The sequence below is a fragment of the Pelophylax lessonae genome (assembly GCF_965119305.1).
Source record: "Pelophylax lessonae genome assembly, chromosome: 11".
NCBI classification, from domain to species: domain Eukaryota; kingdom Metazoa; phylum Chordata; class Amphibia; order Anura; family Ranidae; genus Pelophylax; species Pelophylax lessonae.
The window spans coordinates 119,297,140-119,310,562 of record NC_138778.1 but is presented as its reverse complement, the minus strand read 5'-3'; the positions used below and the strand labels follow the sequence as shown (position 1 = coordinate 119,310,562).

Sequence of the window (13,423 nt, the reverse complement as noted above, 5' to 3'; positions counted from 1 at the left end):
TTCACCACATCAAAATGGAACAGCTGAAAGAAACTGGAGAACACTGATAGAGATGACAAGATGTATGCTAATAGAGAGCAAAGTACCAAAAGAGTTATGGACATATGCAGTGATGACAGCAGCTATGATTCGAAATAGATGTTTTAACAATCGTTTAAAGCAAACGTCGTACTGACAGGGAAGAAACCAGACTTTTCAAAAATTAAGATTTTTGGGTCAGAATGTTTTGCATACAAACACGATAAGAAAAAGCTGGATCCAAAATGCACAAAAGGAATTTTTGTAGGATATGACAAAAATAGTCCCTCTTACCTAGTGTATTACCCTGAAACTGGCAAAGTCTTCAAGCACAAACTAGTAAAATTCATTGAAAAGGATGTAATCGAGAAACAAACTCAGACTGAGCTGTTGGACAATAATGATGATTTCTATGAGGAAAGGAGTGTAATTCCTGTATCAGGTCCAATGACTAATGAGACCCCAGATTCTTTAGAGGAGTTTGTAGAGGACAAAGATGAAGACCATGGTACAAGATACCCTACAAGAAATAGAAAAACTCCTCAGTATTTAAATGACTATGTACTTGAATCTGTTGGTGATGATCAGGTACTGATGAACATAGATTACTGCTATAGAGTACATGATGTACCTCAGACCTTCAGAGAAGCTATGGAAACACCCCAGTCACAAAGTTGGTTAAATGCAATGAAAGATGAGATGGAATCACTAAAGGAGAATGATACCTTCAAATTGACCACACTACCAGAAGGCAAACATTCAGTGGGGGGTAGATGGGTGTATGCAATAAAAAGCAATGCAAATGGAACTGAAACGTACAAAGCCAGATTTGTGGCAGAAGGTTATAATCAAGTAAAGGGAACCGACTACATGGAAACTTTTTCTCCAACTGCGAATTTTACTTCATTGCGCATTTTGATGCAAATGGCAGCACAATATGATTTAATCTTGCATCAAATGGATGTGAAGACAGCTTATTTGCATGCCCCAATTGATTGTGATATATATATATAAACCAACCAGAAGGTTTTGAGATCAAAGATGACACAAACAAAAAGCTAGTTCTCAAACTAAAAAAGTCACTGTATGGTCTTAAGCAATCGGGAAGAAACTGGAAAAAGATGCTACATGATTATCTATGTTCAAATGCATTTATACAAAATTGTGTAGACCATTGTGTATATGTCAAACAGAACAGAGATGAACAAGCAATATTACTAATATGGGTGGATGATCTCATCATTGCTGCAAGCAATGAAAAACTACTCAATGATGTGAAGTCAACACTTGCGACAAAATTCAAAATGAAGGATCTTGGAAAACTGTTTTTGGGCATTGATTTTAGACAGACTAGTGAAACGGTGAAGATGAATCAGAAGAGATACATTTTGAAAATGATAGAAAGATTTGGTATGTCAGATTGTAAACCGAGATCTACTCCTTGTGAACAAAAATTAGATTTCGACGACAAAAGTGAACTTGCAGATGTAAAAAGCTATCGGGAGATAGTAGGCAGTTTGATTTATGTGGCTACGTGTACAAGACCGGATTTGAGTTGGACTATAAGCAAACTGTCACAACACTTTTCACAACCAAGTGTACAACACATGATCACGGCCAAACACGTACTGAGATATTTGAAAGGAACTGTCAATTTTGAACTATGCTACAGAAAATGTAAAGAGAAATTAAAGCTAGAGGCGTATAGTGATGCCAGTTGGGCCTCAGACCAGATTGATAGGAGAAGCACAACAGGATATTGTTTTAGCCTGACTGAAAATGGACCTCTGATTTCTTGGAAATCAAAGAAACAACCAACAATTGCACTATCTTCATGTGAAGCTGAATATATAGCATTAGCTGCAACCACACAGGAGAGTCTATATCTTGCACAACTGCTGAGAGAATTGGACAGTGAATGTCAGTTTGAGCCAGTGAAGATTTTTGAAGACAATCAGAGTGCGATAGCTCTCGCAAAGAACCCAGTTTACCATCAGAGATGCAAACATATTGACATTAAATTTCATTTCCTTAGGTCTATTCTGAGTGAAGGCAAGATAGATCTTGAGTATTGTTCTACGGATAAAATGGTAGCTGATGTTATGACTAAACCAATAACAAAGTTTAAGCTTGATAGGTTTGTGAGTTATATTTTTGGAGTATAGAGAGTAAAATAATGTAACTGTAATAAACTATTTTTCATAAGCAGTATAAGAGCAAGTGGGGGTGTTAAGATATATGACATTTTGTTTATATGCCCTTATACAGCTTATCCATTGATCTACAGTCATATGAATATGTTGTCAGTTTGTTAACCAGGAAGTGTTTTAAATAAAGTTGCACTCAGAGAAAAAAAAAAAAAGGGCGCAGTGGAGACTGCAGTGTGTGTTCCTGAGGAAACTAAAGCATGGTGCCTGTGTGAGTTTGTCCTCCATCAGAGATCTGCTATAATCCGGTTATCCTATCTCTTAAGTAAAAAATGGCAACAGGCATACACCAAAAACAGGCAGCGACGTACACCTGTCGCTGCCACCCTGTCACAGTATATGTACTGTGACAGGTTGGCAAGTGGTTAATTTAATTACCAATGGTATTTGTATTATGCAGCATGAGGGGGTTAATGTATTGTCACTGCTGGTCGCTGATGCATTAGTGACCAACCAGTGGCAGTTAATTAACCCCTTTGTGCTGCATTAGTGCAACCAGTATTAGTGTTAATTAACACTGGTTGCACTAATGCATCACAAAGGGGTTAATTAACTGTCACTGGTCAGTCACTAATGCATCAGTGACCAGCAGTGACAATACATTAACCCCATCATGCTGCATATTACTAATACCAATGGTAAGCTCGCCTGAGCTCCCCCCCCCCCCACCTCAGCGTCCCTCTCCTACTCACTCAGCTCCTCCGGTGTCCCGACTCCTTCATTCAAAAGACGCGCCTCTGGCCGGCGGCCCGCCTCCCGGTGATGTCACTACTACTACGATCTGTGCAATTGTGCATGAATGAAGTGACACACCGGGCGAGCGGCCGCTAATAACTAACTATGCAAGCCTTCACTTCCCTTCCCTGTCAGCGGACGATGTTCATGAATGAACTGACACTCCGGGCGGGAGGGCGGGGGGAGCGGCTGCTAATATCTATAACTATGTGAGCCTTCACTTCCCTGTCAGAGGAGATACCCGCATGACAGGGAAGTGAAGCTCTCACATAGTTATAGTTATTAGCGGCCGCTCCCCCCGCCCTCCCGCCCGTTGTGTCACTTCAGTTCATTCATGCAGATCGTCCGCTGACAGGGAAGTGAAGGCTCACATAGTTACAGTTATTAGCGGCCGCTCCCCCAGCCCTCCCGCCCGGAGTGTCAGTTCATTCATGCAGATCGCAGTAGTAGGGACATCATTGAAAGGCGGGCGGCCGGCCAGAGGTGCGTCTTTTCAAACTTGCCCTGCGCCCTCCTCCTTCCTCGGTGGCCATTAATTTCGGCATTTTTAACCCATTTTCGGCCGAAATGGGATAGGCCCATTTTCAGCCGAAAATTTCGGTGGCCGAAATTTCGGTGCATCCCTAGTATATAGTTGGTTTGGGCTGCGCGTTACATGCAAAATAATTGTACCGCTTTCAGCACCTAAAATCTGAAACAATTATACTGCCAGGGAGGTTAAAGGAATTGTAAAGTCAGAAGGTTTTTTTACCTTAATGCATACTATGCATTAGGATAAAAAGCCTTCTGTGTGCAGCAGCCTTCCTCAGCCCCCCTAACACTTACCTGAGGTCCCTCTCTGTCCAGCAATGTCCACGAGTGTCCCAGCCATCTGAGATTCTGCCTCCTGATTGGCTGAGACCCAGCAACGGTGCCATTGGCTGCTGCTGCGGTCAATCAAAGTCAGCTAGCCAATCAGGAGAGAGAGGGTGCGGGGCTGGGTCAGGGCTATGTGTCTGAATGGACACAGGGAGCTGTGACTCGGCTTGGGTGCCCCCATAGCAAGCTGCTTGCTGTGGGGGCACTCAACAGAAGGGGGGGGACAGGAGCACAGAAGAGGGAGCAGAGAAGAGGAGGATCGGGCTGCTCTGTGCAAAACCAACTGCAACAAAGCAGGTAAGTGTAACTTGTTTGTTATTTTGATAGGAATAAAAACAAGACTTTACATTCACTTTAAGTCAGAAAGAAAATATTTACAAAACCAATATATATTCCCTTTAACCACTTTACCACTAGAGCATTTTGCTGTCTTACGTCTGGGCCACTTTTTGCGATTCGGCGCTGTGCGAATTTAACTGACAATTGCGCGGTCGTGCGACGCCGTACCCAAACGAAATTGACGTACTTTTTTTCCCACAAACAGAGCTTTCTTTTGGTAGTATTTGATCACCTGTGCGATTTTGACTTTTTGCACTATAAACAAAAAAAGAGCGTTTATTTTGAAAAAATAACAATATTTTTAACATTTTTTTATATGAAATTCCCCCCAAAAAAGATGTAAAAACCAATTTTTTTTTAAATTTTTGGCCAATTTGTTTTCTGCTACCCATGTTTGGTAAAAAAAATCGCAATAAGCATATTTTGATTGGTTTGCGCAAAAGTTATTGCGTTTACTAACAAAGGGAAAGATTTATGTCATTTTTGGTGTTTTCTTTTTTAACGAGTAATGGCGGCGATCTGCGATTTTTTTGCGGGACTGCGACATTGCGGCGGACAGATCGGACCCTTGACTGACATTTTTGACACTTTTGGGGGTACCAGTGACATTACTGCAGTAATCAGTGCTATAAATATGCACTGTTACTGTAAAAATGACACTAGCAGGGAAGGGGTTAATTTTATTGGAGAGGGAGGGGTTAATGTATGCCTGGTGCTTACTGACGTGTGGGGGGGGAGGTGACTGTGTGAGACAGGGACAGATCGGATGTCCAGCTATGCTGAACACTCTGATCTGTCACTCCCTGTCACTGAGGAGATCCGCCCGCTTGTGTTTACACAGGCGGGCGGATCTCCACACTAGATCCCCGACGATCGGGGCAGAGCAGCGGCGATCGCCGCTGCTCCTCCCCTGGCCCGACTCCCGCTGTGAATGAAAACAGCGAGCGCCGCCTACAGGGGAGGAGTCTGGCGACGTAGGTCTACGTCGTCAGACGGGAACGAGTCACTTTGCCGCAGTACTATTCCAGTACTCAGCGGTAAAGTGGTTAAAATCCAGGGTTTCATTTTGGATCCAGTGCAGACATATACAGTATGTAGTGTACCGTACAATACAGAATGTGAAATTATAGTTACCTTATTCACAATCATGGCTACTTTGGCATTGGGTACCATTTGCAGATGCCTCATTGCCACGTACACGGCTGCTCTAGTTTTTCCAGCTCCTGTTGGGAGCCAGATGATGACATTCTTGCCCTCCAAAGCTGGAGTAATGACTTCCCTTTGGTAGCTCCACAGGTCCATCTCTAAAATGAAGCTGTAATCAGAGAAATGTATGGTAACATAAAAGACAAACAAATGATGCAACTTTCCTTTATATGGACAGTAGTGGCGGTAGTGGATTTTTTGATCTTCATCTCACTGATTGAAAACAATAGACCCTCAGCAGTAATGATTGGTAGTCAGAGACCATGTGATCTAGTGCCTAGGCAAGGAGCTGAGGAACAATAGATTTATTTATTTTTTTAATCAAGGCTAAAAAGAGATACGGTACTTTTTTTGCTTAAAAAAATAATGTAATTTGGTCATGCTGGTGTAACTTACTGATTTGTGTGAAGAATGAACTTGAGGAAAAGCCAATTTTAAACTTCTTATTTTACCAATTATTATATTTGCTTAGGAAGCAATAGAGGCGGCTAAGTTCCAAAATCAGAGAATGTGGGGGGGGGGGGGGGGGGTAATCTATCCCTTGAATGGTAATAGAAAATCTACAATGGGACAAACAGCGGAATTGGGACTATACAATACCCAAGAGTGTAGACAGGAATAAAAAATTAAAAATAGAAAGGAAAAAAAAGGAAGAATGATATTAATATATATACATTTTTTTTTACAAATTTCATTCAAACACAGTTTAAGCCACCTCAAATGAGGAACCATTGATTTGTTCAAAACAATTGGATCACATAGGGTACCAGAATGGCACAGATAACGCAGGGTGAACCCTAATACATGAAGAATGAAGCTGAAATTGTGGACACAAAACTCTGATGCGTTTCAACATAAAGTCTTCTACATACAGTATAAACAATAGAATCAAAGGATTAAAGCAAAGTGCAGAACCCCAAATAACAATACTTACACTTGACAGGTCAAGCAAATAAATGCCTGTGCATTTATTTACTTTATTAACCAACTGTGTGTCAGGGGCTCAGAAGGGGTACCCCATGGATCAAATCCCAAAGGACCATACAAGGGATAAATTGGCAGAAAGGAAAAGGGATTCCTAAAAGGATGGAGAGGAAGATAATACAAAAAAAGTATCTATCTAATGTGTCCATGTAGTTTTAGTATAACTGAATGGTCTATAGGTACCTTCATAGATTTGGAAAGGAAATTCCCAACCAAGGTCCCAAGTATCTCCAAAGAAGGCCAAGCACCAGCCATAAAAGTACCACAACCTGTACAAAGATTTTTTATTTTTATTTTTTTTAAGTTAATAGAGGGTTCCCATAAGATAAAAAAATAAAAAAAAAAAAAAAAAACCCATACCTGCGAATGATCAAAGTTACAGAGAACGAATATAGGTCTTCCCCTTATCAGGAAAGAATGAGACTAGTGTCCTCAGAGCATTTATATATGGCTAGGTTAAAGAAGCACATGGGGAAGGAATGGCCAATCATAACATCAGAGAAGTTTAACACACCTGTAAGTAGGATTTCCCAATCTGCTGCACGGAGACATCGAGGCTTCATGTATCCCCCGCCGACATCTCCTTGTCCTGGCACCGGTCGTGCCCGACGTCATATGCAGCGCGGGGCATAAACGGTATGCGCAGACGCGACCGAGACCAAACAAATGTCACTTCCAGAAATGGAAGTGACAAAGCCGACATGATGGAATAAGGCGGAAGTGGAGAGCGGCGTGGACACGTATGGTAGTAGGAGTCACAATAGCTGTTGACAGCAAATGACTCCCAGGTGCATAGAACAAGACTAGAGGATAGCTCTAAGGTGCCCCTTCTGAAGGAGGGGCTACACGTTCCAGGTGCAGTCAAGGGGACACAAGAAAACCAAAGAGGACCAGTTAATGAGCAAAAGACACAAAGTCGTCATAAAACATGAACAAAATACATAAATACATTTATAGTATGCGTAAGACTCCATAATAATTTAACAAAACAGTAATGTTGGCCACATAAGAAAGAAAAAAAAGGGAAAGTAAGAGAGACTGATGGTTTCACATGAGATGTTCAGAACGGCCGGAGGTGAACCCTTCCAAGAAGGGTGTATAGCTGAGGATCTCATTGAGACCAGGAGGATCAGTGGCCCTAAGAGTCTATATCCAGTGGGATTCCCTTTGTAAGAGAAATGTACACCAATTGCCATCTCTGGGATCGGGAGTTATGTTTTCTAAAGCCCAGAAAACCAATGAAGGCTTTTGGTAGTTGTGAGTATGAACTACATGTCTACCGATGGTAGTATAGATATTTCCAGTCTCTGCGGCCTGTACGTGGCTCCTTTATTCTATGCCAGAATTCCCTCTTGGTTTTTCCTACATAGAATGTTCCGCAAGGGGAAATCATAATATATTACACCATGTGTAGAACCGTTTACAGAATGGTTGGGTTTATGTTTGCAGTTATTCGGTAAGATATGAAATTCCGCATTTCTCAAGTATTGGCATCATTGGCAAGAATTACAAGAATAAGTGCCACGGGCAAAAGTAGGAGCCACGGGAGAAGGCTAGGAAAAAGGTACTAGACACCAATTTGTCTCTAATGGAAAGAGCTCTTCTAAAAGTAACGAGTGGTGTGGGAGGAAGGATTTTAGCGATTTTGGCATCGGACAGGAGCAAATGCCAGTATTTGGAAATCTGTTTCCTAATTACCTCATGTTGAGTGTTATAGAAAGTAATAATTCTAGGGGGTTGCTGGGTTGAGAATGTGCAATTTCTTGACTTTGACTAATAGAAGTTGGGTACGAGATTTTTTAGAGGTACGGTTGAAAGCCTTACGTAAGCAGGTCCTAGAGTAACCTCTAGCTAAAAGACAGTCTCTGAGTTGTTCAGCGGCCAATCTGAACTTGATATCATCACTGCATGGATTCTAAACAAAGATGTAGTAGATCAACAGGGTCATCCCACAATAGGAAGATATCGTCTATGTAACAAAGTCAAAAAAGAATGTACTTCGAAAACTATTTTTTATACATGTCAATATCATGCTTCCTCTTTTTTCCTTTCTCTTTTTATTTTTTATTTCTTGTCTACACTTGGGTATAGTCCCAATTTCCCTGTTTGTCCTTTTGTGGGTTTTCTATTGCTTAGGAAGCACATTGCTTACTGAGCGCTAATGAAAATGATTCTCAAATTTTCCAGCTGCTTCTATTCTTATTCTATATTTTTCCAGCTGCTCCTAATGGCTGTTAAGCTGCAGGTATTTTAAGGTGTATATTACCCACTTCCCTCGAATCGACGTAGCCCTATGTCGGCTCAGAGAAGTAGTTGTACCGGGGTGATGCCTGCAACTAGAGGCATCATCCTGGTACCATTTTTTAGAGCCAGCGGTTGGCTTTCGGGTGACAATGGCCGATGTGGCTCGGGAGCCGCTCAGCCATTACCCCAGGGAGCGGAAGGGGATGCCCCTTCTTCCCGCTGCCTTCCGTGGCTCTGCCCGGGTCTCCTGTCCCACTAGGAAACCTGACCAACTAGCCGGAACGTCGATTGATCGGGTCTCCGATGTAGTAACCCGGAAGCGGCATGATGATGTCACGTCCGGGTTACTCAGCGGCTAAAGGCGCAGAATTTAAAAAACTGTCAGTATTCAAAAATGACAATTTCGGCATTTTGAATACATTGAAATGCAGTGGAGTGGTCTGGGGGTCTTTTAGACCCCTGGATCCCTCCATAAAGAGTACCTGTCACTTCCTATTACTGTCACAAGGGATGTTTACATTTCTTGTGACAGCAATAAAAGTGATCAGATTTTTTTCTTTTTTTTTTAAATTGTGCTAAAAAAAAAATTAAATAAAATAAATAGGGGAAAAAAAATTTAAAACAACCCCGTCGCCGTGAGCTTGTGCACAAAAGAAAAAGCATACATAAGTCATGCCCGCAAATGAAAGTGATGTTCAAACCACACATGTGAGGTATCGCCACGATCACCAGAGCGAGAGCAATAAGTCTAAAAAAGAGCTACACTGTAACTCTAAACTGGTAACCGTTAAAACATTTTAAAGCGTCGCCTATGGAGATATGTATGTACCATAGTTTGTCACCATTCCATGGGTGTGCACAATTTTAAACTGTAACATGTTAGGTATCTATTTACTCTGCATGACATCATCTTTCACAATATACAAAAACAATGGGCTAACTTTACCGTTTAGTTTTTTTTAAATGCAATGACATTTTTTTCTTCCAAAAAAATGGTGTTTGAAAGACCGCTGCGCAAATACAATATTGCAATGACCGCCATTTTATTCTCCAGAGTCTTTGCTAAAAAAATGTATATGCTATTTGGGTTCTAAGTAATTTTCTAGCTAAAAATACAGATTTTACAGATTTTAAGTTGTAAATAACATGAGCTCGGTCAAGAAGTGGTTAATAAATGTTTTCAAACAAGATTCAAACAGTTTTCACCCATTTTTGTAATTGAATCTAAAGTGAAAAAACAGATGAATCTTGGGTAAAGGTTGTTTTAATCTTGGGTGAAAACATTGGTAAGTACACCCCCTATTCTTTGTTTTTGGGCTTAGATATCCTTTAAAGGGGGCCTGCCTTTTAGGGCAAAGTAATAGGTTCACTTGATAGCCCACCCTCCTCCCTACTCCACTTTTTATATAGATCTTCCCCACTCCTACTTTTCTGTTCACCCAAAGCCAAATCAATGATAAGTGGTGTACTGCTCAAGGAAGACTACTCCCTCATTTCTCAGCTGTGTCTGCACATAAAACAGGCGCTGGCCCTGCATGTGTAGAAACATGTAGGAAAAGAAAGTCTGGACGGTCGCACACTGCTTGAATCACCTTTAATGGTTCCAGAAATATAAAAGCGACAATCCATACAGCACAGGAAGTAAAAAACAGATCATTTAACGCGTTTCACACCTATTTTGGTGCTTAGACATAGCCAAAACTAGCCATTGGAACCATTGAAACCATTAAAGGTGATTCAAGCAGTGTGCGGCCGTCCAGACTTTTTTTTCCTACAAAGCCAAATCAAGTATCACCACAAAAAGGGTTGATGGGATTCTCTTCCCATTCCTCCACAATGCAACACAATGCTGCTTCATGGGAGGCTTTGACCAGACATTGAAGCACGGGGAGGGTAACACCTGGTTCACGTGGGCCGAATATCGACCGGTATTGGCTGTTTCAGCTGAAACCGGCCGACATTCATACAGTGTGTACAGCAGCCAGTTCAACAGAAGCCCCTCTAATATCTGGCTTCTGTCAAACGGGTGTGCTGGAAAACCAGCAGCCGATTGGCATCTGATCAGCACTGGCAGCCCATGGCTGAGAGCACTGACTGGTGTGTTCTGGCGGGGGGCAGTCCCCTTGTCAGAACACAATAGCTCCGCTGGCCGATCACTGGGCTGAACAAAACATAAAAAAAACTTATAGTGTGTACCCTGCTTAAGTATCATCATCACCTACAATAGTACTACCAAGTAGGATTGTTACTTTGCCCCAAATATTGGCTACAAATGGCATTGTGATCTGAAAGCTGACTACACAAATCAGAATCTGACTTCACAACATCTTTCTGTTAAAAAATAACGAAGTAGTACAAAGAAAGGTCTACCTGTGTTTCTTCCAAGTGGAATCCAAACTCCACAGTGAAGTTTATAATTTTGTGTGCCATGAGAAATCCCAATACCACAGTGATATTTTCTGATAAGGTATAAATATCATCGTTAGTGCCACCCTTCAGAGTACAGGTTACACAGAGACCTTTCACCTCTTAATAAGGGTTGGCCAATCTTCTTCCACGGAAAAGCATATCCATCCCAATCCACAGTTCATTTTATATATAAGCACATCAGTAAAGAAGAAAAATTACCTTTTTTCAAAATTTTAGAACAGAAACTAAAAAAAAAACTATTTTTTTTTAGTTTGTTTAGCAAACAGTAAAAAAAAGTGGTGATTACATACCACCAAAAGAAAGATCTATCTGTGTGAAGAAAAAATGATAAAATGTAATTTGGGTACAGTGTTGCATGACTGCGCATTTGTCATTCAAAGTGCGACAGTACTGAAAGCTGAAAATTGGCCTAGGCAGTAAGGGAGTGAAAATGCCCGTTATTGACATGGGTATGGAGCACAGGTATACAAACTCCCTGCCTTGGTATGGGGTACAGGTATATACACCCCCTGTCTTAGTTTTGGGTACAGGTATATACACCCCCTGTCTTGGTATGGGGTACAAGTATATATGCCCCCTGCCTTGGTTTGGGGTACCGGCATATATATCACCTGCCTTGGTATGAGGCACTCATTTACATACACCCTGCCTTGGTATGAGGCACAGATATACACACCCCCTGCCTTGGTATGATGCACAGGTATACACACACCCTACCATGGTATAGAACAAAGGTATATACACCCCCTGCCTTGGTATGGAGCACACGTTTATACACTCCCTGCCTTGGTATGGGGTACAGGAATATACACCCCCTGCCTTGGGATGGGGTACAGGAATATACACCCCCTGCCTTAGTATGGGGTACTGATATTTACACTCCTGCCTTGGTATGGGGTACAGGAATATACACCCCCTGCCTTGGTATGGGGTACAGGTATATACACCCCCTGCCTTGGTATGGGGTACAGGTATATACACCCCCTACTTTGATATGGAGCACAGGTATATAAACTCCCTGCCTTGGTATGGAGCACAAGTATATACACTCACTGCCTTGGTATGGGGTACAGGATTATACACCCCTGCCTTGGTATTGGGTACAGGAATATACACCCCCTACCTTGGTTTGTGGTACAGGAATATACACCCCCTGCCTTGGTATGGGGTACAGGTATATACACCCCCTGCCTTGGTATGGGGTACAGGTATATATACACTCCCCTCCTTGGTATGGGGTACAGGAAAATACACCCCCTGCCTTGGTATGGGGTACAGGAATATATACTCCTGACTTTGTATGGGATACAGGATTATACATCCTTTACCTTGGTATAGGGGACAGATATATACACCCTCTGTCTTGGTTTGGAGCACAGGTACAGTATATACACTCCCTGCCTTGGTATGGTGTACAGGTAAATACACCCCCTGCCTTGGTATGAGGTACAGGTATATACACCCCCTACCTTGGTATGAGGCACTAGTATATACACTACCTGCCTTGGTATGGAGCACAGGGTTATACACTCCCTGCCTTGGTATGGAGCACAAGTTTTTACACTCCCTGCCTTGGTATGGGGTACAGGAATATACACCCCCTGCCATAGTATGGGATACAGGTGTATACACCCCCTGCCTTGGTATGGGGTACAGCACATCCTTTCTGAGGACCGGTGCCCAGAACTGGACAGCATATTCCAGATGTGGCGGGACCATAGTCTTGTAGAGAGGGAGAATAATCTCTTTCATAGTCTTGTAGAGAGGGAGTGAATCCCCTTTTTTATACATCCCAGTATTCTGTTGGCTTTGCTTGCAGCGGCTTGGCATTGCATGCCACTGCCAAGCCTGTTGTCTACCAGTACCCCCAGGTCCTTTTCCATCCTAGACTCACCCAGAGGTTCCCCCCTAGTGAGTAGCTTGCTTTCTGGTTTCTGGCACCCAGGTGCATTACTTTACATTTTTCAACATTAAACCTCATCTGCCATGTAGTTGCCCACCCCATAATTTTGTTCAGGTCCGCTTGTAAGGTTTCCACATCCTGCCCAGAAGATATTGGCATGCTTAGTTTAGTATCATCCGCAAATACTGAGATTTTACTCGATATCCCTTCCTTTAGATCATTACTGTATGAATAAATTAAACAGGATTGGCCCCAGGACAGAACCCTGGGGGACCCCGCTTTCCACACCCGCCCAATCTGAGTACTCCCCATTAATCACCACCCTTTGCAACCTCCCCTGGAGCCAATTCTCTATCCAGGTACTCACCTTATGGTCCATACCTAACTTCCTTAGTTTGAACAGTAAGCGTTTGTGGGGAACGGTGTCAAAGGCCTTTGCAAAGTCCAGGTACACCACATCCACAGGCTTACCTTTATCTAGGTGGCAGCTCACTTCATC

The 13,423-nt window shown here is 42.4% G+C and overlaps 1 protein-coding gene across 1 annotated transcript in view; it reads right to left on the bottom strand.

Annotated features, from left to right (window-relative positions):
- Window positions 1-13,423, bottom strand: part of LOC309567407 (ATP-dependent RNA helicase DHX58-like) — a gene marked incomplete at its 3' end in the record, with an annotated part of 89,245 nt that overhangs the window by 72,826 nt on the left and 2,996 nt on the right. The window contains exon 2 of the mRNA XM_082272807.1: window positions 5,292-5,459. Coding sequence (XP_082128933.1) covers window positions 5,292-5,459 — 168 coding nt within the window. The remainder of the gene's footprint in view (window positions 1-5,291; window positions 5,460-13,423) is intronic.